This window comes from Leopardus geoffroyi, chromosome D1, assembly GCF_018350155.1.
Source record: "Leopardus geoffroyi isolate Oge1 chromosome D1, O.geoffroyi_Oge1_pat1.0, whole genome shotgun sequence".
NCBI classification, from domain to species: Eukaryota; Metazoa; Chordata; class Mammalia; order Carnivora; family Felidae; genus Leopardus; species Leopardus geoffroyi.
In genome coordinates, this window is record NC_059329.1 from 6518667 (window position 1) to 6545421 (window position 26755).

General features: G+C 39.9%; 1 protein-coding gene across 4 annotated transcripts in view; it reads left to right on the forward strand.

Annotated features, from left to right (window-relative positions):
* Nucleotides 1-26755, forward strand: part of CUL5 (cullin 5) — a 97067-nt gene that overhangs the window by 56863 nt on the left and 13449 nt on the right. For all 4 annotated transcript variants that reach the window (XM_045482674.1, XM_045482677.1, XM_045482675.1 and 1 more), the window contains 6 exons: nt 12144-12237; nt 13574-13704; nt 13954-14061; nt 17628-17692; nt 24244-24376; nt 25225-25356. In XM_045482674.1, the coding sequence (XP_045338630.1) occupies nt 12144-12237; nt 13574-13704; nt 13954-14061; nt 17628-17692; nt 24244-24376; nt 25225-25356 (663 nt within the window). The remainder of the gene's footprint in view (nt 1-12143; nt 12238-13573; nt 13705-13953; nt 14062-17627; nt 17693-24243; nt 24377-25224; nt 25357-26755) is intronic.

Below are 26755 nucleotides of genomic sequence, written 5' to 3' on the forward strand. Positions count from 1 at the left end.
TGGCCACTCATGTAAGGGAGCATCTTGTTTATGCTTGGGTCTAAAACTGAATTTTATTTTACCTATAAACCAAAATATTTTTGCATGATATTAATAATACACTTTATTTTCCAGGGATAATATTATTGTATAAGTTGGGGAAAGATAATATTTTTATTGCTGTTTGGCAGTAAAAAATTTTTTTACTGTCAGAAACTTCCGTCACTTGTAGTGGTACTGCTCATGGTGTCTGAGTCACCAGCATACCTGTGTGGGACTGCATTTCTAGTTGTCGCATTCCCAGCAATGCCACATAGAGATGAAAGTATCTGACTGCTCTATTGTATCTTCTCATTTAGTTGTGCCCAAGAATTTACAGGTTGAAATACATACTGACTTATTATAAAGAACTTTCCTTTGATGTCTGCTGTATATTATGATTAGAGAGTTATATCAATGTTTTTGAAACAGTATAGGTAAATTTCATGTCAGGATTTGCTGTATAAAGGGCTGTTTGGTCTGAAAGCTTTGGGAACCAGTGCTCTGGTATTGGAGAGCCATGAAAGTTGATGACTAGGGGATCAAAGCTGCACTTGGGGAAGATTCATCTGCCATGGTGTGTATGACCTTTAAAGAGGCAACTTGCACCTTTTGCTGCAAAAAGCAACTTGCTTTTAGTTGTTGACACTGCAGTAAAAGGTTTTCAACTAGGTACGTGATGATAAATGAATGGAAAGGAAGGCATGTAAGAGACACTTTGAAGGAATAATTGAAAGAAATTTTATTTTATTCGTTTATTTTCAAGTAAGCCCTATGCCCAGTGTGGGGCTTGAACTCATGACCCCGCGATCAAGAGTTGCATGTTTTACCAACTGAGCCAGACAGGCGTTCCCTAAAAGACATTTTAATAACCTGTAGGATGACTAAAAGATGTTGAGCCTGAGTTATTAGAATAATCTGACAGTAGAGTCAGAGGGGAGCTAGTTGTGAGAGCCCTCTCCAGTTTTTAAAAGATTGTATACTTAGAAGACTCCAGGGTGTTTTAAGTTAGAATTTTGGGGAAGGCAGTGTGTATACATGATGGAACCCTACTTACGAAGCACTTGGTGAAAAGCAGTGAAAAATCATTGTCTTCAGTGTCCGATAGGTAATGATGAGTTACAGCTTTTGTTGCCTGGCTCCGAACTAGAGCTTTTTCCACTGGACTGCTTTTCTTCCAATGTGATGGGCCGTGGGATAAGGGTAGACATTCTACAATCTAAGGACTTGTTCGTTTGTTTGTTGGTGAATATGCCCTGGGTTTATTGAGGAATGGGGTCCTGTAGCTAGAGGTTACAATCCTCTAGGTTTGGTTTTGTTTTGTTTTTTCATTAGACCATTTGAATGTGTGTTTACCGAGCACTCAGTTATTCAGTAAATATGTAGTTAGTCTCTGTTACTGATGAGGGAGGAGAGGGAGTACCTCATGGACGAAACAAAGTCCTGCTTCCTACAGAGTTAACATTCAGATAGAGAAGGATGTATAAAGACAAGTAAACCGGTAAGTAAAAATGACTTGTAAAGAAGTTTTATTCAATTTATTTTAAACTAAAAACAAAATACACTTTTCCTACCCACCATCGATCTGTTCTCTGTATCTATGAGTTTGGGGTTTTTTTCTCTTTCCCTTTTCTAAGATTCAATGTGTGAGGTTAAGCATTAGTTCCTTAAGCATCTGACTCAACCTCAGCTCAGGTCTTGATCTTGGGGTTGTGAGTTCAAGCCCACGTTTTTGTTTGTTTGTTTGTTTGTTTGTTTGTTTGTTTGTTTGTTTGTTTTTAAAGACCCTACATATGAGAGAATTCATATGGTGTTTATCGTTCTCTGCCTTATTTCGCTCAGCATAATGCTCTCATTGTCCATCCAAATTTTACATTTTACATTTACATGTCCATTATTACAAATGACAAGACCTTATTCTTTTTATTGGCTGAATGATATTCCATTGTGTATATCTGTGTGTGTGTGTGTGCGTGTGTGTGCATGCACACATACCTATATGGACACACACACACACACACCACAGTTTCTTTATCTTATTCATCCATTGATGGATACTTAGGCTATTTCCATATCATGGCTATTGTAAATGAGGCATTGAATAGGAGGTGCATATGTCTTCTCGAGTTTGTGTTTTCATTTTCTTTGGGTAAACACCCAGAAGCGGAATTGCTGGATCATATGGTAGTTCCGTTCTTAATTTTTCGAGCAACCTCCATAGCGTTTTCCATTGTGGCTGCACAGTTTACTTCCCACCCACAGTGCACACGGGCTCCCTTTTCACAGCCTCGCCCACACTTGTTATTTCTTGTCTTCTTGATACTGGCCATTCTGACAGGCGTGAGGTGATAGCCCATTGTGGTTCCGATTTACATTTTCGTGACGACGAGCATCTTTTGAATGACCTGTTGGCCATCTTATGTCGTCATTGGACGCATGGGACGATCTGCCCATTTTTCACTCTAATTGTTTACTGTTTGCTGTTGCGTCGTAGGAGTTCTTTGTGCGTTTTGGATACTAGCTCCTCGTCAGATAGGGGATGTGCAATGACTTTCTCCCATTGGTAGGTTGTCTTTTCATTGTGTTCAGGGTTTCCTTTGCCGTGCAGCAGTTTTTTAGTTTGGCGTAGTCCTGCGTGTTTATTTTTGCTTTTGTCGCTTTTGGTGTCCTATTCAAAACAGTCATCGCCAAGAGCCGTGTTAAGGAGCTTATCACCCGTGCTTTCTTCTAGGAGCTTTCTGGCTTGTGGTGTTACATTTGAGTGTGGAATCCATTTTGAGCTCATTTTTGTGTGTGGTGCAAGAGAGTGGTGCAGTTTCCTTCATTTGTGTGTGGCTATCCGGTTTTCTCAGCACCATTTGTTGGTACTTGGTTGTCCTTTCCTCATGTATATTTCTGTCCTTTCCCCATTGTATATTCTTGACTCCTTTGTTGTAAATTAATTGACCGCATAAGTGTGGGCCTATTTCCGGGCTCTCTTTTCTGTTCCGTTGATCTGCGTGTCTGTTTTTGTGCTAATACCGCACGATTTTGATTACTGTAGAGCTTTGTCATATAGTTTGAAGTCGGGGGGTGATGCCTCCGGCTTTGTTCTCCTTTCTCAAGGTTGCTTTGACTATTCTGGGTCTTTTGTGGTTCCCTACAAATTGTAAGATTGTTTGCTCTTTTTCTGTGAAAAATACCACTGGACTTTCGATTGGGATTGCATTGATTCTGTATATTGCTTGTAGTCTCATGACGTCTTAACACTGTTCTTCCAACCTATGAGCACTGAATATCTTCCCATTTCTTTGTGTGTTTTTCATTTTGTTTCATCAGTGTCTTTCAGTTTTTTTTTTTTTTAATTTTTTTTTTTTTTTAATGTTTATTTTTATTTTTGGGACAGAGAGAGACAGAGCATGAACGGGGGAGGGGCAGAGAGAGAGGGAGACACAGAATCGGAAACAGGCTCCAGGCTCTGAGCCATCAGCCCAGAGCCCGACGCGGGGCTCGAACTCACGGACCGCGAGATCGTGACCTGGCTGAAGTCGGACGCTTAACCGACTGCGCCACCCATTCATCGGTGTCTTTCAGTTTTGAGTGTATAGTTCTTTTACCTCCTTGGTTAAATTTGTTTCTGGGTATTGTTTTTGGTGCAGTTGTAAATGAGCTTGTTTTCTTGATTTCTCTTTGTGTTAGTTTGCTATTAGTGTAAAGAAACAAAATAGATTTTCGCATATTGACTTCATATTCTGAAGCTTCACTGAATTCGTTTATTAGTTCTGACAGTTCTTTGGTGTTGTGTTCTTGGTTTTCTATGTTAATGTCCTGTCATCTGTAAATAGTGGTAGTTTTACTTCTTCCTTTTGTTCAGCCCTGTCTCAGCTGTTGTTTGTCTCTCAAATCTTTGTGCTTGTCTGAGCTGCTCTTTATATATATTCCCAGTAAAGGATGTGTCAAGACCTTACAGTGTCCCAGGATAAGTGCGTCTTTATAAACTAGAATAATGCCGTAGAAAGTGAATTAGTGCCAGTAATGCTTCTGCTGTCGCTTTTGCTTTGTGGAATGTGGTCAAGGAAGGTGTTTTTCAGGGAGCCACATTGGAACTAAGACCTAAGACCTTGTGAAGATCTGGGACAAAGCTTTCTAGGTGGAGGGAAGAGCCAGTGCGAAGGCTCTGAAGCAGGAACAGACTTAGCCTGTGTGAGGAACAGAGGAAGAAGGTTAGTGTGGCGGGTGAGGGGCGGTGAGTGACCCAGATGGAGGAGAGAGGGGACAGGAGCTTAATGCGGTGGGAGGCCATTCTGGGGGTTGAAGCAGAGAACTGATGTCCTCTAATTTTTATATTACGAAAGGGCATTTGGTTTGCAGTGGGGTATTTGGATCACAGATTATATCGGGGGAGAGGCGTCGATGGCGGTGGAGCTGGATATATAAGTGGAGGGATTCAGGATGTATTTTGGACGTAGAACTAGCAGGTAGGTGCTGTTACTCTTTTATAAGTGAAGAAAATGAAACTCAGAGACAGTAGAGGTTAGCCTCTGATAGCTAGGAAATGGTGAAGCTAGGCTTCTTGTAAAGTCCATTTCTAGATCCTGAGTTCCTAAGGATAATGCTAAGCCCTTTGGGAGTGTATGAAGAAGAGACACAAAGTTTGATACATAATTTTGAATGTACGTGTCACATATAACACATGTGTAGTTAACTCTCTTGGTTGCAAGGAGCAAGAACCCATCTCAAACAAAAAAGGCAAATGTGTCAGTTCATGTAAATCCAGTGTGGAAAGTACAAGGAGAAAACTAAAATGAAGGATATCTGGATTTACAGACTTGGAACTTTGTGAGAACTTTCTAGATACATATTGTTCTCCTGGTCTGCTCTGTTATCTTCTGCAGCTGGCAGTGTTTGTTGTTGTTGTTGTTGTTGTTGTTGTTGTTGTTGTTGTTGTTGTGCTGTTGAAACGGGGACCCTGAGAGCTGCCAGCCTGGCCTTCCAGATTGTGACTGAAAGAAGGTAAGAGGCTGGCTCCTAGGTTTTAATTCATCCAGCTTGAGTTGCGGTCACCAGCTTGGATCCCATGCTTTGTGTGTGTGTCGTTGCACACGTGTGTGAGCGTGGCTCAGTGGCAGCGTGTGTGTGTCATGGAGGAGACTGCCTTCGCCAGAGAGCAGCCCTTAGAGCAGCTTCTGCTGCTTGCAGTTCAGGGGACACCTGGGATGTCATCCGTCCCGGAGGTGCCGGCAGCTGAGGGCCGTGCTAGTTGTGCTTAGAGGAGCTCCGCCCAGTCCCTCTCACTCCCGTGATGCGCGCAGCTCTCACCCCTCCCTCTCCCTCGGGTGGTCCTGGGACACATGAGCCGCAGCCCGTTTGTGAAACCAGGAGAGAGCCTTCAGAGCTGCACCGCTGGAGAGATGCACTTGACAGCAAAGAGTGAAGCGTGAGGGGCACCTCGTGACTCAGTCAGTTAAGTGTCTGACTCTTGATCTTGGCTCAGGTCACGATCTCATTGTTTGTGGGATCGAGTCCCGAGTCGGGCTCTATGCTGACCACACGGAGCCTGGAGCCTGCTTGGAATTCTCTCTCTCCCTCTCGCACTGCCCCTCCCTTCCTTGCATGTGTGCTCACACTCTCTCTCTCTCTCTCTCTCAAAATAAATAAACGTTTAAGAAAAAGAAGTGAAACATGGTAGAAAGGAATGAGAAAAAGTTTAAACTAGGATAAGTTTAACATTTTTCCTATGGCTATTAATATTTTGGGTGATTGTCCGACATACCTTGGCATTCCCTGAGGGCACTCAGTACTAATTATGCACTTAAAATATGTTAGGTCTTGTGCCAGTTGTGGGTAATAGCAGACATCTGCTTCCTGTCTTCAGATGGACACTAAAATAAAGTGGATTGTTTGTACAGCAGTGTGACGGAGTAGAGAGGGGACTGGTGGTGGCAAGTCTTCGAGGCAAAGATGGTGGGGGGTGGTGTTAACAGCGGTTAGGGGCGTATGTGTGGCCACCACGTGAGGATTTCGATTCCATTGTTGTCATTTTACCAGCTGTGTGCTCTTTGGCAAGTCACTCAACCTTTGTAATCTGTGTTTGCTTAACTGTAAAATGGGATAATACCCACTTGTGTGGTCAGAGTTTAATAAAACACTGTGCCTGGCAGGTAGTTTTTACTGCTGGGGCTCAGATTTGGAGAAAGTTGCTGATTCGAAGACAGGAACTATTTTACTGTCCATACAAAACACTGATTTAAAAAATTAGCAACCAGGCCACAAGTCATAAATTAATAACATTAAAGTATTTGTTAACTTTCACTATTTTAGTGTATTAAGGGCGATTGCGAAAAAGCGAAGGTAAGTCTGACTCTTCATCGCTCTGTGTAGTCATGTAAATAGTTGATAAGTGAGGCAAGTACTAGTTATAATGGTAAAATAAAAAAATCTTAACCAAGCTAGAAAGGCCAAGGGAAATTAATTTTGAGAATAACCTTCCACGCATAGAATGAATGAATTCTTGAATATGTTACCTTGTATGGTTAAAGACCTTATAATGATAAAGTAAAATCTTAAAGTGGAGAAACCTAGGAGAATTTTTGGTTCATCCCCTACTTTATAGTTGGGCTGAAGCAAATTCTTTCTTGTACAGATTTACGTAATGAACGAAAGAGCCATTCTTGTGGCTTTGTACTAAATTTCAGTGAAGTAGAATTAAAGGTGCAAATTGAATACCACCAAAGGAAGACTCTCCACGCCACTTGGCTGACCTGTCCCGCCCTCCATCCTCATTCAGCAGGTCCTGGTGCCTGCTGTGTTGCATGGCAGGCGCCATCTTTGCAGAGTTTGGCTGTAGAGGAAGGCAGAACATGGAGCACATTCATAGTGAAAGTGTCGCACCTTCAGACCTGGGGAGAGGTCTGTATGGATTTAGAGCTTGTGTTCATCTCCGGCAAAATACGCGAGGTGATGGCACCTGGCAAAAAGTTGGGTTCCTCCCTGAAGCGGGCAAAAGGAGACGGAAAGGGGTACAAGGCGAGAGGGATGGCTTCCCACTCTCCTTTCCGTTCAAGGCAGATTTTTCACATAACAAGTAATATATGTAGGGTTGACTCTGTATGTAGTATTTTGGTAAATGATGGGAGAGAACTACAAAAGAGGAAGAACGTGATCTATGCCCTCAAGGAACTGATGCTCTTGTTAAGACTCTTTTGCAATAAGGGGAAAACTGTCAAGCAATCTCCCTTTCTTCTTTTTGCCTATGTAAAATAGCGTTCTGAAGGATTTTTCATCACATAGGGATTTATACCATAATTAATCCTTTTATTTAAAAAAAAAAAAAGCCTTGTTATGAAAGTTTTTAAATATTTACAAAAGTGGAGAAAAGAGTAATGAACCCCACCCCCGTACCCAGCCCCTAGCTTCAACCGTGATCATCATTTTGTTATATTTACTTGGTCATTGCCTTTTTTGTTTTCTTTCCTTTTTTCTTTTCCCTTCCCCTTCTTTCCTTCCTTTTATCGTGTCAAAGAAATTTATGATGTCCTGTATATTTTACTCTATATGATACAGAAGTTCATTATAACGTTCTTTTTCATGCCTGTATGTACTTAATGATACATACCTAGTCAGTATATCTAACCAGTTCTCTAATGATGGGCATTTTCATTATTGTCATTACTATAGTTTATTTCTTATGAATAGTACTTCCTAGGACATCCTTATATGCCTTGGCCTTTTTTTTTTTTTTTTTTTTTAACGTTTATTTATTTATTTATTTATTTATTTTTTGGGACAGAGAGAGACAGAGCATGAACAGGGGAGGGGCAGAGAGAGAGGGAGACACAGAATCGGAAACAGGCTCCAGGCTCTGAGCCATCAGCCCAGAGCCCAACGCGGGGCTCGAACTTCGGACCGCGAGATCGTGACCTGGCTGAAGTCGGACGCTTAACTGCGCCACCCAGGCGCTCCATGCCTTTGTCGTTTTAACACTTTTATGCACACACATGTGGCGTTCTCTTGGAATGAATTTACTAGAAATGAAATTGCTGAAGCAAAGGGTATGCACTTTTACAAATCGCTACATGATACCAAACTGATCTTTGGAAATGTGGTGATTCTTACTCCCATCAACAGTGTGCCTGTTGATCTTTGCTTATCTCGCTTTTGTCAATCTGTGGATTTTGACAGTTTTCCTGTTATTATAGACTTGAAAAAATGTTTATGTGTATTTAAAAATTATTAATGATGGGGGGGCCCGGGTGGCTCAGTCAGTTGAGCATCTGACTTCGGCTCAGGTCATGATCTTGCGGTCCATGAGTTTGAAGCCCTGCATCGGGCTCTGTGCTGACATCTCAGAGCCTGGAGCCTGCTTCAGATTCTGTGTTTCCCCCTCTCTCTCTGCCCCTCCCCCACTCATGCTTTGTCTCTCTCTCTCTCTCTCTCTCTCTCTCTCTCTCTCTCTCAGTCAAAAATAAGTAAACATTAAAAAAAAATGTTAAAAAAATTTTTTTTAATGTTTATTTTTTTTTGAGAGACACAGAGACAGAATGTGAATGGGTTAGGGGCAGAGAGAGATGGAGACACAGAAGCAGAAGCAGGCTCCAGGCTCTGAGCTGTCAGCACAGATCCTGATACGGGGCTCACACCCACGAACTGTGAGATCACGACCTGAGCCGAAGTCGGGCACTCAACCGACTGAGCCACCCAGGCGCCCTGAAAAAAAAGTAAAAATTATTAATGAGGCTAGACGTCTTTATTCTTATTGTGGACCGTTTTTATTCTTTTGTGAGTTCAGGCTAATTTTTTATAAACTTTCACCACTTTTATTATTTTACTTCTTTATTCAGGAACTCTAGTGTCATTATTTCCTTTATCTGATGTTCAAGCCTCTTCATAATTTTACCCTAACCTATTTTTCTCACTTAATACTGTCCAAGAAGAGTCATGCTACTCCAATAAAGAATATTTCATTATTTTAAAAAAAAATTTTTTAACATTTATTTATTATTGAGAGAGAGAGGCAGAGCATGAGCATGGAAGGGGCAGAGAGAGGGGGGGACCCCGAATCTGAGGCAAGCTCCAGGCTCTGAGCTGTCAGCACAGAGCTTCACATGGGGCTCGAACCTATTTTTCCCACCACTAGATTTAGTAGCAAATTATAGGCTACTTTGTTGTGTTACTTATCAGGCACTAGCTGTGTGTGAAGCCACGAATACATATCTGTGGATAAAGCAGAGTCTTTGTCCTTGTGAAGTTTATAGTGTAACAATGATGCCTTTATTTCTACATCTTTGGTTTATTAATGAGTTGAACTTCTTTTAATGTACCTCTATTATATATGAATTATACACAGATTTTTAGATATACACATACATGTCCCCAGATGGGTTATAAGATTATTGAAGATACAAACCGTGTTCTATACTTCTCTCTCCCTTAAAGCACTTAGTTCTCAGCATGTAGCCATTATTAAGTATATAATTGCTCTGTTAATGTAACAGAAGTTCTAGGTAGTGGAGTCACATACAGCCTCATATTACAAGACCTCATGAACTAACTGTGCAACATTTGCAAGTTACTCAGCCTCCGTAAGCTTGTTTCCTTATGTGTTAAATATCTGTTTGATAAGGTTGTCATGTGGGTTAAATAAGGTAGTGTATGTGAAGCATTTAGCGCAATGCTTGACACAGAGTAGGTGCTCTTGGAAAGATACCTCTTACTATATATATAGTTAAACCTCTCAAACTAGAAACTGCTTCAGCAGACTTTTATTTTCGTAACTATCTTTCATCTAAGCAGTTACCAGATCCTGTTCAGTTTTCTTCAATCATCTTGTCCTCTCCTTTTAATTCTCATTATAACCCACAATAAGAAATACATTATGTATTGTGGCTTAGTATATACTGTGCTTACTTGCACATATCTGAAACCAAAGTTCTATGAAATAATACTCGCTGTTATTATGTACGATGCACTCTGCTTTTTTTGTTGTTCTGTGTTATTAAAAAAAAAAAAGCTGGTTACAGTCATTGAAACCTTTCGCAACAAGGGGCGCCTGGGCGGCTCAGTTGGTTAAGCATCCCTCTCTTGATTTCGACTCAGGTCATGATCTCATGGTTTGTGAGTTCGAGCCCCGCATCAGATTCCTGGCCCAATGCGGAGCTTGCTTGGAATTCTCTCTCTCTCCCTCTCTCTCTGCCCCTCCTGCACAAATAAGTAAATAAACTTCAAAAAAAAAAAAGAAATTTCTTTCACAACGATTTGAAACACAGGCTGGACTTTGGGAATTTGCAGGAGTTGGACTAACTTCACTTATATTCAAGTATAAATTTTCAGTGAAATAGAAGATGGAGAGGGGAGCCTGGGTGGCTCGGTCGTTTAAGTGTCCAACTCTTGACTTCAACTCAGGCTCTGATGTCACAGTTTGTGAGATCAAGCCCTGCATCGTGTTTGTCAACGCAGAGCCTGCTTGGGATTCTCTCTCTCCTCTCTCTCTGCCCCTCCTCCGCTCACATGTGCTCACTCTCTGTCTCTCAAAATAAATAAACTTTTATAAAAAGCAAAATGAAAATGGAGATGAAGTGACAGAGGCTTGGAGCTTATTTCGATTGCACTTTTTCTCCTCTCCGTTATATGTAGTTGGACTTACCTCCTCACAGTCCGCCTTGTTGCAGAGGGTGGGCGTGGTCAGCTGTGCGCATCACAGAGCTGGTGTAAAGTGAGACTGCTCAGGAGTTGGGGCAGAGCTTCCCCGCCTGGGCAAGGCAGAAATTTCCCCACCACCTTTGTGTGTATTGTTTTCTTAGGAAATTGGCATACATGGATTTTAAAGTTGTTAGCGTAATTCTCAAAAAGGGACCTGAAAAAACTTTCTATTCAAATTTTTTTAAGATTTAAAAAGTAGTATAATGAATCCCTATTGCCTAAATTCAGCGTCAGTAATTATGAACATTATGTCAATTCCAAGGAGAATTTTTAACAAAGAGCTTTTAAGACACGCACAATTCCCTTCCTCAGTACGGATGCATGATCTTCATTTGAGAAGATTTGTACCAGTCATCCATAGGGTACCTTGCTTTACACGACCTATTCATTTTAATTGAGGCCTGCACGAATAATAAGTAATTCTGTGACTCGAAGAAGCAGTGGTGGGGGTGGGGTGGCTTATGTTGAAGACTGTCTGGAACACTGGACCCTGGCCCTGTTCCTTGGAATATCACAACAGTCTCCTTGACCAGTCTACTCTTGGGGGAGTAGAAGTTCATTGCATTTATCCTCTGTTTAAAACCTTTGATTCTTTGTTCCCTGCCCCACCTATAGAATAAAATCCCAAACTGTAGATTTCCCTTCATAATCTGCCTCCAACTACCTTTCTAGTTTTCTCTTCCACTGTTTATTCCTTACCGTATCCAGCTTCTTATTCCTAGAATACTCAATCCATTTTGGACTTGTAGTTATTTTTCAAGATTCAGTTTAGATATCATCTTGTACACGAGACCATTTTAACTACCCCAGAAAGAAGTACAGAAGTACATAGTTCCTCTGCTTGTTTTTGTTTGTTGGGTGTGTGTGTGTGTGTGTGTGTGTGTGTGTGTGTGTGTGTGTTGCCATTTAACTGAGTTGTTCTTAGTTTATGTCTGCTTTCTTCCTCGCCCTTAAGTAGACAGTGACCTCCTCCATAGCAGGGGTTATACCTTAATCTTCGTCTCTGAACCACTTCTTTGATGCCTGCACACAGTAGGCATCTCGTGGTGGTTGGTTGAATGGACGTATTCATACTTTCAGAATTTTAAAATCTAATTTTAACACATGTTCTCTCCAGATAAGAAGAATTCATCAGTTTACTTAATTTTTTTTCCATTTTGTTTTGTATATTTTCCAGTTTTTTTCCTTCCCTCCTTAGGGGGCTTTATTCAAATTTCTAAAGAGAACATAAGTTCTATAGCCTTTTTCTTAGGTGTAAATATACTTTGGTAAACTAGAATAGAGTATCCACCTTCAGCGTTCCTATAGTAAAGGTAAGTAAAATCTGCTTTCAGTATACTCAGTTTTTTGCTGTTGTTGTTGAACAGTATGATCTTATGGGGCTTAAAAAGCAGAGTGGAGTAGATTTGTGCTTATAATAGCCTTGACCAGTTTTTGCTATATTTCAGCTCATGGAATGCTGTGTAAATGCCCTGGTGACATCTTTTAAAGAGACTATCTTAGCCGAGTGCCAAGGCATGATCAAGCGAAATGAAACTGAAAGTAGGTAAAACATCACATAAAGTTCTCATAATCTTTTAAGAGGTATCTTTGAAGCGAATCACTTTTAATAAGTTTGCTATTAGATTATTCTTTTATATAGAGGTATATTTGTTACGGTAAACTGTGCTTAAAGAAAATGGTAAGATGTTTAACATATAGAAGGTTGCAAATTTGCATTTTAAACATTCTCCCCTTCAGTATCAATGTGCAGGGGAGGGGGTTGGATTTCAGTGTGTCCTCAAAGGGTAGGACTCCTGCTTTTAAAGGCTAATTTAAATGGTAAACACAGGGATAGGAAAGAACTAGGCATTTGACTTCTGTGTGGGATTTGGTGACAAATATTTTTAGCAAGTAAAATAACATTCCATGTTAATGCTCTTCATCCCTCTCCCCTAAAATATGTTACAATTTAAGATTTCTGCAGGTACTTTTTTTTTATTATTTACATGTTTTCTTAATAAAGGTATATTTGGGGAGGTTGCAAGTACATTACAACCAAAAGGAATATGGTAAAAAAAAATTACCTATATTTCTACTACGTAGAGATAACAACTTTTAACACTTTGATGTATTGCTCTCTGGATTTCATTGTGTATAAAAATCTCCAGCTGCATTTAAAGTATGTATTTCAGCTCCCCTAGGTTCATACACTTGTTAATAGTTTTGTAGTAGAAAGCTCATTGGCATAAATGAAATAGTTGAATCTTTGTATGCCAAGCTAAGTAGAGTTCTATCTTATCTGATCCCTGTTGGACTCCCTTCAAAAGGATTATTTAGTCGCAAACAGTTTTGTGCAGCAAGATTTTTGCGAAGGTCAGTTAAACAGTATAACATGAAACAGTGCTTTCATAAACTGAAAAATTCCCTATCAATGAGTGCAGTTTTATGTTATCCCTAATACACTTTTTTCTTTTATAATCATTACTCTGATGATGTGAGTTTTTTTGCCACTTAATGATATGGTGCTATGAATTTAATATTGTGTCTACTTTATGAAATAGGCTATCACATAAATTTTTGTGCTTCTTAGAATAAAAACTGTTCTGTGGAATTGAAGGTCAAATGATTCACCTTTTAAGAGGAGTTAGGTTTTGTGCTGTGTGATCACTTTTAATTTGAGTTTCCTTTAAAAACAATTTTTGTCAGAATGTAGATCAAGAAGTTATAGTGCTTATTATAACAACTCCTAAACTAATTGTACCTACAGAGTACCATTAAGGTTCTCAATTTCCAGCTAATATTTCTCCATACTTTTCCTATCATAGGCATTCTAGACCAATGAGAAACTTTATTTTGATGGATGAGGTGATTTCATGAGTGTGTTCTGTCCTTTCAGAACTACATTTAATGTTTTCATTGATGGACAAGGTTCCCAATGGGATAGAGCCAATGCTGAAAGACTTGGAGGAACATATCATTAGTGCTGGCCTGGCAGATATGGTAGCAGCTGCTGAAACTATTACTACTGTAAGTTTCCTCAGTGGTGAGGATGAATGTGTGTCAAGGTTGTTTTTTAAATGTAAGATCGGGTATTTAAAATAGTGATTGATGGCAAAACAGTAATATTGGAACATGTTTTAATATCGAGAAAAAATTTTTGTCAGAGAAGTCCCAAATTTTATCTCTATAATGATTTATTAAAATTACATTTACATTATTTTTTTGTATTGTTTTCTTTTTAAAATCTCATTTGAGTATGAAACATTTTATTTTTAGGACTCTGAGAAATACGTTGAGCAGTTACTTACATTATTTAATAGATTTAGTAAACTCGTCAAAGAAGCTTTTCAAGATGATCCACGATTTCTTACTGCAAGAGATAAGGTATGTATTCCTGTATATTAACACTACTGTCATAATATTTTTATTTTTATTTTTTTTTTTATTTTCTTTTAAATATAATTTATTGTCAAATTGGTTTCCATACCGCACCCAGTGTTCATCCCAACAAGTGCCCTCCTCCCTGCCCGTCACCCACTTTCCCTTCTCCCCCACCCCCCCCAACTACCCTTAGTTTGTTCTCAGTCCTTAAGATGTCATATTTTTAAATTAAAAAAAATTTTTTGAAAGAGACAGACCACACGCGCAGGGGAGGGGCAGAGGGAGAGGGAGAGAGAGAACCTTAAGCAGTCTCCATGCCCAGCGCGGAGCCTAACGCGGGGCTCAATCTCACAACCGTGAGATCATGACCTGAGCTGAAATACAGAGCCAGACACTTAACCAGTGAACCACCCAGGTGCCCCATCATAATTTACTTTTAAAAAGAAACTTGCACCATTATGCTACTAAGTTACAAACTGAAAACCTAGCAACTCTTTTTTTTTTTTTTTAAATCAGTGGAGGGCAACCATTTTTATTATATTTGGCTTGGTACATGTTTTTGTGAGCGTTGGGTATGCTTATGAACTAGAATTTAGTAGAAAGTTGCTCCTTCATTTTTCCAAGAATATTTTCCCGTTTTTTACTCTTACTGATTATTGAATTCCTATTCTTCCCTTCTTCACCCTTCAAGACCCACCTCAAAGTACATTCCTCCTGGAACTTCCTTGATAGCCTGCCTCCCCCGACATCCTGTCCCAAGCAGAGTTGCTTCCTCCACCCTCTGCCCTTTTCACAGGACTCCTGGGTATTATGTCACTTACCCTGCTTCCCTTACCCTTTCTTCTGTCCTTGCTAGCATGGGATAATAACAAAACACAGAATTATCCTTAGAGTTGTATCTTTTAAAGTGTCATAAACCAACCTATCACTATAGAAATTACCTTCAGTGTTTTTGCTTTGAACTACTTTTCATTATTTCCCAAGTTAGATTTTTTTGTTGTTGTTCTTGTGTCTCTAAAAAGACAATCAACTTTCTCCAGTAGGGTTGAGGGTTTTTTGTTCTGTTTTCTTCCCCTCTTTCTGTTTGTAGGTGGGTAGGAAGAGAGAGAGAGAGAGAGAGAGAGAGAGAGAGGAGGAAAGATGTTAAGGGAGGATGGAGGTAGTGAGTTGGTTTGAAATGTTAAATTGAGCGGCTGGCAGAGGCTTCATTGAGGGGACATTAGAATCAAGATTGAAGGTGATTAAGACATGAAGTCATGTGGTATATGAGGGAAGTGTGTTCAGCCAAAGGGGACAGCGGATACAAATGCTGTAGGCAGGAATATCCCTATCCTATTCTAGGAACAGGGGAGAAAAAGGTCATTGTGGCCTGAGTGGATCAAGTGAGGGGAGAAGAGTAGGAAATGAAGTCAAAGAGATAATAGAGGCCAGATCACGTCAGGCTATGAGCCATGGTAAGGAGTTTGGTTTTTACCCGGAGTTGGACAGAAAGTCCCTGAAAGGTTCTGAACAGAATGAATATGACTTACGTTTTAATTTTTTTAATTCTATATTTGAGAGCGAGAGAGAGAGAGAGCAGGAGAGGGGCAGAGAGATGGGGGAAGAATCTGAAGCAGGCTCCAGGCTCTGAGCTGTCAGCACAGCGCCCAGTGCGGGGCTCGAACTCACAAGCAGTGAGGTCACGACCTGAGCCGAAGTCGGATGCTCAAGCAACTAGGCCACCCAGGCAGCCCATATGACTTATATTTTAAAGCATCCCTTGGTTGGGGCACCAGGTTGGCTCAGTTGGTTAAGTGTCTGACTCTTGGTCATGACCTGTGGGCTCAGGTCATTATCCACCGTTTGTGGGTTTGAGCACCACATTGGGCTCTGCGCCGATGGCCTAGAGCCTGCTTGGGATTCTCTCTCCCTCTGTCTCTGCCCCCCGCCTCTGTCTCTCAAAAAATAAATAAACGAACATTTTAAAAAATTTTTTTAAAAAAGGATCCCTTGGTTGCTGCAAAAAGAATAGACTAAGAGGAACAAGGGAAGAAACAAGAAGAGCAGTTAGGAACCTACTTGGGCAATTCTGTGAAGTAAGGATGGAGGCTCGGCTCGGAACGGTAACGGGTAGAGGTAGTCATGGTTGGTTGGATACTGATGATGACAGCAAACTACCCAAGATTTGCTAATGAATCAGATGTAGAATGTACTAGAGACCAAAGATGACAGTCAGATTTTTGTTCCGATCGATTAGCAGCATGTGCTTGCTGAGATGGGGAAGGTGATGGGAGAGGCAGTTTGTGGGGGACGGTTGTAGGGAGATTAGGAGCTCAGTTTTGGACAAGTTAACTTTGAAAGATTTGTTCAATGTCCATGTGGCAGTGTCACGGCGGCCATGTAAGGGGAGAGAATAGACCTGGGATCGTAAATGGGGAGCTTTAGCGTCTGGATGGTATTTAAAGCACGGACGCTGGCTGCGATCACCAGTGTGATGAGTGATGATAGCAAAGAGATTCAGGGACCAGCCTGGGATAGTCAGTTTGGTTACGAGAAGGATGAAGAAGCAACTTTCCTGAGGTGAGAGAGGGATGAGTGGAATGACCAGGAGAGTGCACTGTGGGAGGAGACAAGTGGGAGGAGCACTTTGAGGAGGAGGAGGCTGTGATCTGCTGTTTTCAAATGCTGCTGAGAGGTCAGATGGGATGGGCATCGGCCATTGTCTTAAGCAACATGGAGGTGGTCAGTGACTTGGCGAGAACAGTTGGCGGAGCTGTGGCGCGAGAGCCTGGTCCTGGAAGGTTTTCCCAGGAGGAACGGCAGTAGAGAAATTGGAGACCATGGGCTGCGCACTTCATCCATTAGTCGAGCTTAAAGAGAGAGAGGTAAATGAGGCTGTGGCTGAAGGTGAACAAAGGCAAGAGAGAATTTTCAAGATTTAAATAACGGTACGTGTGTATGGCGAGGCTGCAGAAATGGTGGGTGGGGGGAAAAAGTGAAGATAGAGAAGAAATGGGAGGGAATTCTGATCACTTCAGTTTTATTAGGAAAATAGGAAGCCACATCATCAGCAGGAAGTCTCCCTGGGAGAGGAAATATTGGAGGCTAAGAGAAAGGAGATGGTACGAGATGTGTTCTGGGAGAGTGTATTGACAAGAGAAGGTGGTGTGGCGGTCAGGCAGCACTAAGACCCCGCTTGAGAATAACGACAATCAGCATCAGGAGGGGCATGAAGTCATTGACTTGAAAAATTGTGTCAGGCCAGGTACACCATTAAAATATCTAGCTGTACATTAAAAAACACAAGCGTAGGGGGCGCCTGGGTGGCTCAGTCCATTAAGCATCCAACTTCAGCTCAGGTCATGATCTCACCATTCATGAGTTCGAGCCCCACATCGGGCTCTGTGCTGACAGCTCGAAGCCTGGAGCCCGCTTCGGATTCTGTGTCTCCCTTTCTCTCTGCCCCTCCCCTGCTCACACTCTGTCTCTCTCTCTCTGTCTCTCTCAAACATTTAAAATAAATAAATAAAATATCTAGCTGTATTTTCAAAACAAAAAATAATGCTCATTACATTTTAAATTCTTTACAGGCATATAAAGCAGTTGTTAATGATGCTACCATATTTAAACTTGAATTACCTTTGAAGCAGAAAGGGTAAGTCTTTAAAAATCATGTTTAAAATTCTTTCATTTTTTGGAGTGTCTTATACATTATTGAATATGCAAACTGTTAGGTTTGATTTTTGTTGTTGTTTTGTTTTTACTTTAATGATTTTTGTTGCCGTTGAATATTAACAATTGTCTCACATTTTTGAGGGAAAAAAGTGTCTTGAATTTTAATTTCATATTTAATTATCTCTTTTTGTGACCAAAAAACGTTGATCTTATTTTTGTTTTAAGTGGAAAAATGTTCTGCTGACTTGACAAAATTTAAGAGGGCATCTGTCCTGTTTTCTTTATACATTGTGAAATATATAAAACACATTAACACCACATTTTCAGAATCTCTTCATATTCATCCCTGCCCCCCGCGTTTTTTAACAAAAATTTTCAAATTTCTGTCACCTGTTGCTTTGTGAAATATGTATCTCTGTATACATCATCAGTCAGCTTTTTAAATGGATTTCAAAAGAAATTTCCGGCACAAGTAACTTTCGCTCCCTGAACACTTCAGCCGACGGTCATTAATTGAATATGGTGTCGGTATGTGTGTTCAGGTAAAATTTACATGCGGACAGATACATAAATCCCAAGTGTCCGGTTCTGTGAGACGTGACAAATGCCTGCACCCCTGGTACAATGAACCGGATGTTCATCATCCTCAAGAATCCCCTCACACCCGTTCCCTGTCAGTCCTACCCCTTCCTCTTCCAGAGACAGCCATTCTGATGATTTCGGCCGAGATTAGTTTTGCCTCATCTGGGACTTTATATAAATGGAATCATACAGTATGCACTTCTTTTTGTGCAGCTTCTTTGAGTGCAGCATAGTGGTGTTGAGATTCAGGTGTGTACCGGCATATCACAGCCGCTCGTTTCCCACGTGTGCGTGAGACTTTACACTCCCACCAGTGACGTCAGGGCGTGCTAGTCGATCCGCGTTCTTACCAGCAGTTAGCGTTGTCATTTTAATTTCAGTCGTTGTAGAGTTTGTAGTGATTGTCTCATGGTTTCAGTTCCATTTCCTTGTGTCTATTGTTGTTGAGCACATTTTCGTGTATCATTTCACCTTCTTATATTAAAATTTTTTTTTTTTATTTTTTTTTTCAACGTTTATTTATTTTTGGGACAGAGAGAGACAGAGCATGAACGGGGGAGGGGCAGAGAGACAGGGAGACACAGAATCGGAAACAGGCTCCAGGCTCTGAGCCATCAGCCCAGAGCCTGACGCGGGGCTCGAACTCACGGACCGCGAGATTGTGACCTGGCTGAAGTCGGACGCTTAACCGACTGCGCCACCCAGGCGCCCCTATTAAAATTTTTTTTAATGTTTATTTTTGAGAAAGTGAGAGAGCATGAGCAGGAGGGGCAGAGAGAGAGAGGGAGACAGAGGATCCACGCAGGCTCCAGGCTCTGAGCTGTCAGCACAGAGCCTGGTATGGGGCTTGATCTCATGAACTGTGAGATCATGACTTGAGTTGTTCAGATGCTTAACTGACTGAACCACCCAGGCGCCCCTAGCCTTCTTATATTTTCCTTTATAAAGTATCTTTTTTGTCTGTTTCTTTTTTCCCCACTGCACTGTTCCTTTTTCTTAGTGAGCTATAACAGTTCTTACATATTCTTTGAAATATAGATCATTTGAGAGATATGTGCTTTTCTTTTATGGTTTTTTGCTTTTTATGTTTCATCTAGAAAACTTCGTTTACCTCTACCCCTGAGACATGAAGATAATCTCTTTTGTTTCTTCCAGAAGCTTTATCATTTTAGCTTTCACATTTAGTTCTAGGATCCATCTTAAATTAATGATTATGTATAGTGTAAGTCAGGGGTTAAATCTGACTTTTTTTCTTTTCCACATGGGTAACAAGTGGTTCTATCACCATTTATTGGAATTACTTTCCCTCCCCACTGCATTGCTTTGGGACCTTTTGTCAAAATCCAATCACTCAAAAATATGTATGTTGAGGCGCTCAGGTGGCCCAGTCGGTTAAGCGTCTCACTCTTGGTTTCGACTCAGGTCATGATTCCATAGTTCGTGACATGGAGTCCCACATCAGGCTCTGTGCTGACAATGCAGAGCCTGCTTGGGATTCTCTCTCTCCCTCTCTCCCTGACCCTTCCCACTCTCATTCTATTTCTCTTCTGTCTCTCTCTCTCAAAATAAATAAACTTTGTAACTTTTTTTTTTTTTTTTTTTAGAGAGAGAGAAAGAGAGCGAACATGAGCGGGGGAAGGGCAGAGAGAGCGGGAGATACAGAATCTGAAGCAGGTTCCAGGCTCTGAGCTGTCAGCACAGAGCCTGACGTGGGGCTCAAACCCGTGAACCACGAGTTCATGACCTGAGCCGAAGTCGGATGCCCAACTGACTGAGCCACCCAGGCCCCCTCAAAATAAATAAACTTTAAAACGAAATATGTATGTATTTCTGGGCTCTCTATTCTATTCCATTGATTTGTTTAGGTATTCTTAGGCCATTATTATATAGTCATAATTAATATAGTTCTGTAGTAAGTTTTAAAGTCAGGTAGTATAATTTATCCGTAGGTAAACAGTTGATTTTAGTATATTGATCTTATATCCTGTTACCTTGTGCAAGTTATTAGTTCTTATAGTTGTTTTGCAGATTTCTTAAGGTTTTCCTGTGTAAATAATCATGTAATCTGTAAATACAAGTTTTAGATCTTCCTTTCTGATTTGTATACCACTTACTTTTCTTGCCTTGATAAACTGGTTAGGATTATAAGTACATTTTTAGATAAACGTAGTTAAAGTGGGCATCCCTGTCATTTTGGCAAGCTGGAGCAGAAAGCCTTTAATATTTCATCACTAATTACAAAGTTAGCTGAGGGTTTTTCATAGATGCCCTTAATTAGATTGCTTTTTATTCCTAGCTTGCTAAAAGTTTTGATAATAAATCAACGGGTATTGACTTTCATTAAATACTTTTTTTCTGTGTTGAAATGCTTAAGGTTTTTTTTTTTTTTTCCTGTATTCTTCTGATGTGGTGAATACATTGGTTACTTAAAAAAAACAACAACCATTTATGGGGAGCCTGGGTGGCTCAGTTGGTTAAGCGGCCGACTTTGGCTCAGGTCGTGATCTCACCATTCGTGAGTTTGAGACCCACGTCAGGCTCTGTGCTGATAGCTCAGAGCCTGGAGCCTGCTTCTGTTTCTGTGTCTCCTTCTCTCTCTGCCCCTCTTCTGCACTCTCTATTTCAAAAATAAACATTTAAAAAAAATTGTTTTTATTTGTACACAAATGTTTGTAGCAGCATTATTCTTAATAGCCTTCCACAAAAGGACAACCCAAATGCCCATTGTCTGGTGAAGGGGTAAGCAAAATATGGTGCAGCCATGCAGTGGACTGTCCTTGAGCCATAAAATCGAATGAGAATCTGATACATGCTACAACATGAATGAAGCCCCGAGAAGTGCTAAGTGGAATAGGCCACACACAGAAGGACAGATGTTGTGTGATTCCACTTATATAAGGTATCTAGAATAGGCAGGTCCATTAATAAAGTAGAGTAGAAGCCTGCTGGGACTTGGCGGGGGTGGGGAGAGGGAACTGGGAAAGTTACCGTTTGATAGATGTAGGGTTTCCGTGTAGTGCAGTGAACGAGGTTTGGGTGCGGATAGTGGCGATACTTGCAGAACATTTTGAATGTACTTACTGCCACTGGATTGTAAACTTACAGATGATTAAAACAGTAAATGTTTTTTACCACAATAAAGTAAATATTTTTTAAAAGGAATGAACCAGCAATATGTGCTATGATATGGACGAATCTTAAAAACATTATCCTAATTTTAAAAAGGCAGTCACCAGAGAGCACACATTGTATGATTCCCTTTATATGAGGTGTTCAGAAAAAGGAGATCCATAAAGATAAAAGGTAGAATACTTGTAACCAGCGCTGGGAGGGAGGGGTGGCTGGAGAATGGCATTTGGCTAATGAGTGTGGGGTTTCTTTTGTAGGTAATGAAAATGTTTTAAAATTTTATTATGGTGGTTGCACAAGTTTATAGATATACTTAAAAACTTCGACTTGCATACTTTAAATGGATGAACTGCATGGTATGTGAATTACATCTTAGTAATAACAAGCTTAAATAGATAATAAGTGATAGGGAACAAATAATACACATTAATGAACACATAGGTGGAAATTGTTACCGAGAAAAGGTAACATGTCTATAGCAATATGTAATTGGAATTAGAGCAGAAAAGGGGACATAAGCCGTATTTGAAGAGTTATTGGCCATAAATTTCCAGAATTGATGAAAGCTGCCAACTCTTAGATTCTCTTTGAATCCCAAGCAAGATAAATACAAATTACATCAGTACGTCATAGTGAAACAGCTGGAAAACTGAAAAGAAACAAAAAAGCCCTAAAACAGCCCCAGGAGAGGAAATGACACGCTGCCTTCCCAGAGTCAAGGATGAAGGACTGACCTCTGTCTTCCCAGCTGGGTGAATTGGAGGAAGGGAGATGATGGATCGCTGCAGACTTGGCAGGAGTTCGTGCGGGAGCTAGGCATTGGCAGTGCGGGTAGATGAAGGTAGAGGGATGAGAAGTAAGTTAGTGGTCTTCCCACTGGCCCATGTCTACGTCAGGGATGCAGAAAACCTTTCTAGCGAGGGCCAGTTAGAAACCTTAAAGGAAATGCGTTCTTCAGTCCTCCGCTTCCGCATCTGCTCTTTTCTAAACTGGCGCCCTCTGGTGGAAGTATCGTTACAATTTGCCCTTTCCACTTCTCCCCACAATTCGTCTTCCCTGCTGTGCAAAGAAAGGTGCACCTCTCCTTATTCTTAGTATGGTGTGTTGCCTTGAAACATAAAAAGCCGCCTTGGTCGGTTAGATGATCGGCTCTTGATTTCAGCTCAGGTCATGATCTCACAGTTCGTGGGATTGAGCCCCACATCAGACTCCGTGCTCAGTGCAGAGACTGCTTGGAATTCTCACGCTCTCTCTCAAAATAAATAAATAAACATTTAAAAAAGCCTTCGAGTTGCGTAAGAAAGGAATATTTTGAAATACTGGTATTGATGTACAGAAAATGGATTCCTTTTTTTTTTTTTTTTTTTTTTTAGTTATTTGTTTTGAGCGAGAGAAAGAGCACAAGTGGGGTAGGAGCAGAGAGAGATGGAGAGAGAATTCCAAGCAGGCTCTGTGCTGTCAGAGCCCTGTGTAGGGGCTCAAACTCACAAATCGTGAGATCATGACCTGAGCTGAGATCAAGAGTCCAATGCTTAACCAGCTGAGCCGTCCAGGCACCCCCAAGAAATGAATTTCTTATAACTAAGTATCAGAACCTTTAGCAAGTCATAGGGTTTCCAGTTCTTTGCTTTCCACACAATTGATGGCTAGTTTGATGCATTATTAAAAATAACCTTTTGTGTTAGATCTGTATGTATTTTTTTAAGCCAGTAACTCGGAAGGTTCTCAACAAGTTGAGTGACATCAGAAAAACTTCCTGTCTCATGTACTTATTTATGAGAATAAGATCCTTCAGGACAGATACATATTTATAAAGATAAAAAAGTAGAAATAAAAGTAATTTCTGGGTTCATAAGTTGGAGGAAAACAGTTTCATCTCCCTCAGTAAGAGTTGACACAAACAGTAACGTACTGCCTATGTTTTATACATACAAGCATTACAAGTTTGTTATTTTGGAAAGTTGTGTACTTAAAATAATTTGGTTAATTCAGTTCTGGGAAAATAACATGTAAGTTTTACATACACGAATTTTGAAATGTTGAATTTAAATTTATTTCATACATAGTTTAGAGAAGTAAGATAAAGAACTTTAAAGCATAAAAATATAGTACACTGGCTTTTAAGTTTTGTTGGCAAAGTAAAATAGAGTTAAAAGTTCTTCATTGTTTAAGAAAAGTTTGTTTACAGTTTTTGAAAATGGATGATGGTAGATATCACATAACGAATTTAGGTTACATTGGATACATTTCAGAGAATGAAGTAACTTTTTTCTTGACATATGAATAATGAAAAGTTTTTAACGTTAACTTAAAAATATGCAAGGACTTACATACTTTTTCAGAAGTATTTAGCAAGTAAGTACCTGAAGAAAAGTTTTTGAAGATCATTGGCAAGGCTACCAGTAGACAGGCCCTCACCCACGATACAGACTACTTCGAGGTCTCCCTCTCAGGGCCCTGCCGGCCCTGGGAACATGAGATGAGGGCCTCCTGAAGTTATGCCCCCTCATTGTCTTGCTCATGAAAAATTGGCTCTAGAAAAAATATTTGCAGGGAGCACCTGGGTGTCCCAGTCGGTTGGACTTCGGACTCTTGATCTGGGATCAGGACATGATCTCATGGTTCATGGGTTTGAGCCCCATGTCAGTCTCTGCACTGACAGTGTGGAGCCTGCTTGGGATTCTCTTTCTCCCTCTTTGTCTCTCTGCCCCTCCCCTGTTCTTGTTCGTTCTCTCTCTCTCTCTCAAAAATAAACGGTGAAAAAAAAATATTTGTAGATACCAGTCACTTTTCATCAACTGCTTTTATTTTGTTTTTTAGGGTGGGATTAAAAACTCAGCCTGAATCAAAATGCCCTGAGCTGCTTGCCAATTACTGTGACATGTTGTTAAGAAAAACACCATTAAGCAAAAAACTAACCTCTGAAGAGATTGAAGCAAAGCTTAAAGAAGTGGTACATATCTTTTTTTTTTATTTCAGAAATTTTAATTATCTTACTAGGAATTTGTGTTTTGCTTGTAAGACTTTCTGTGATAGCATCACATTTTTAAAAATGTTTATCTATGAGCAGCTAATATGAAATTTTACAATGTAAGATCTCTGTAGGGTAGTTGTTTTTCTTCCTGGAAGTTTTTACTTTGTAGCTTCTAGAAAGGAAAATAGATTTAATTCTTCCCCCTTCTTGATTGTTTTGAAGGAATTCAGTACCAGCTTCTATTAAAGGACAAAGAAGGGGGAAATGGGGCTGATGGGGTTTGGAATGGCAGTGGAGAGACTAGGAGTTTTTCACCTCTTTCTTTTTGTGAGAGCCCAGGATAGGTGTTTCGACACCAGTGAGTGAAGGGAAGAGTTAGTTGCTTTCATTTTTGTATCCTGGCTGTTAGTGTAATATGCTGTACGTCCAGGAATACAGAGAGGAAGAAAAACAAGAAGTAAAGATAGAGAATATAGACAATAGAAGATGAGTGTCAGAAAAAAAGTGAAAAGATTTTACAGAAGAGAAAATTGGGGGAGAACCCTTAATTTTCATGTAAAGTTTTATTACGTTGCATATGAAATCTGGAAATTTGATGTTTATAGAAACTAAAAGGTTATTTGATTACAGTCTCAAATTTGCTAATTGTTTAGTAAAATAGTGTGTCAGGACTGGTTATTTTTCAGACACGGGCAGTTCAGTAGACCTCTCTCTGTATATACGCATGTAAATTTCTGGACTTTGACATTGGGGGATATGGAAAGGGCTCAGCGAGAGAGGTGGCGAAGAGTGCACATGAATTGAAAGTAACTCTGTTTTCTGTACAGCTGTTGGTACTTAAATACGTACAAAATAAAGACGTTTTTATGAGATATCACAAAGCTCATTTGACGCGACGTCTTATATTAGACATCTCTGCTGATAGTGAAATTGAAGAGAATATGGTAGAGTGGCTAAGAGTAAGTAAATTTTTTAATATTTGTTTTCCTTACTGTAGCACATGGTTCTTATGTGTGCTCAAGTGATGTTGTTAATGTTGAAGAAGTAGGGGACATTTTATAAGGACATGGCATCAATTATGTGAAATAGGTATCTAATAAAGTATATTTTCTTAATAAAGACTTTTAGTGAAACACCTTTGCTCTTGTTGTGCTCTTGATGTTTTGCTCTTTTCTATTTCCACTTCCATTTGAACTGACCTTATTAAATGGGTCATAGGACAGATCATTACATTGTTAAGGTATTTTCAGTAGTAAACGCGTAACTGTAAGTAAAGGCTTTTGTATAGGCAGAAGAACCAATACGTAAAAGACGATGGTTTATTTAGGATAATCACTGCTAATTTAACCATAACTAAATTCTCATATCAAAATATTTTAAGTCTGTTCCTGTCAGTTCACTGTAATGAATATCTTTTACTTACATATATATGGTGTTAATGATTATAATATGGTTTTATTAATACATAGCAAGATTGTATATAGTGTGTAGAGTTATATATATATTTTATATATATGTCTTTCATTTATATATGTATTTCAAAATACACATTTACGCATTGCCCTTCTTGGCATGATACTTACAGGAGAGTAAAAATTACCCTGCAAAACGACAGTGTGCAAAACGATCTTAATATTAACAGTCAGTGGGAAAAATTATTTTGTGACTGAGAAATTTCTGTCAAAACATTAGAAACTCTTTGTTATAAATATATAGGAAGAAGGGGCATCTGGATGGGTCAGTCACTTAAGCACCTGACTTCAGCTCAGGGCATGATCTCTCGGTTCATGAGTTCAACCCTTGCATCAGGCCCTATGCTGACAGCTCAGAGCCTGAGTCTGCTTTAGATTCTGTGTCTCCACCGCTCTCTGCCCCTCCCCCACTCACACTCTGTCTCTCTTTCAGAAAAATACATTTAAAAAATTAAAAATAAATATATAGGAACAAATTTGTAAATGAATATGTATTTAGTATACTGTAATTTATAACATAAACTTTCATAAAGTACTACTGTTTCTTTGTAGAAACTTAATACTGCTTAGGAAATTATTTGCAATTCATATGTCCAGTGTCATATCTAGAATATATAAAGAACTCTTACAACTCACCAGTGAAAAGTTAAAAATGGGCAAAGGATTAAAATAGACATTTCTTCACAGAAGATATTCAGATGGCCAATAAGTGTATTAAAGATGTTCGACATCATTAGTCATTAGGGAAATGCAAATCAAAGCCACAATGAGATACTTTCCACCTCCTTTCCTCCCTAGGGAAGCTAAAATTAAAAAGACAGTAACAAGTGTTGGCGAGGAAGAGGAGAAATTGGAATCTCATGCTTTGCTGATGAGAATATAAATT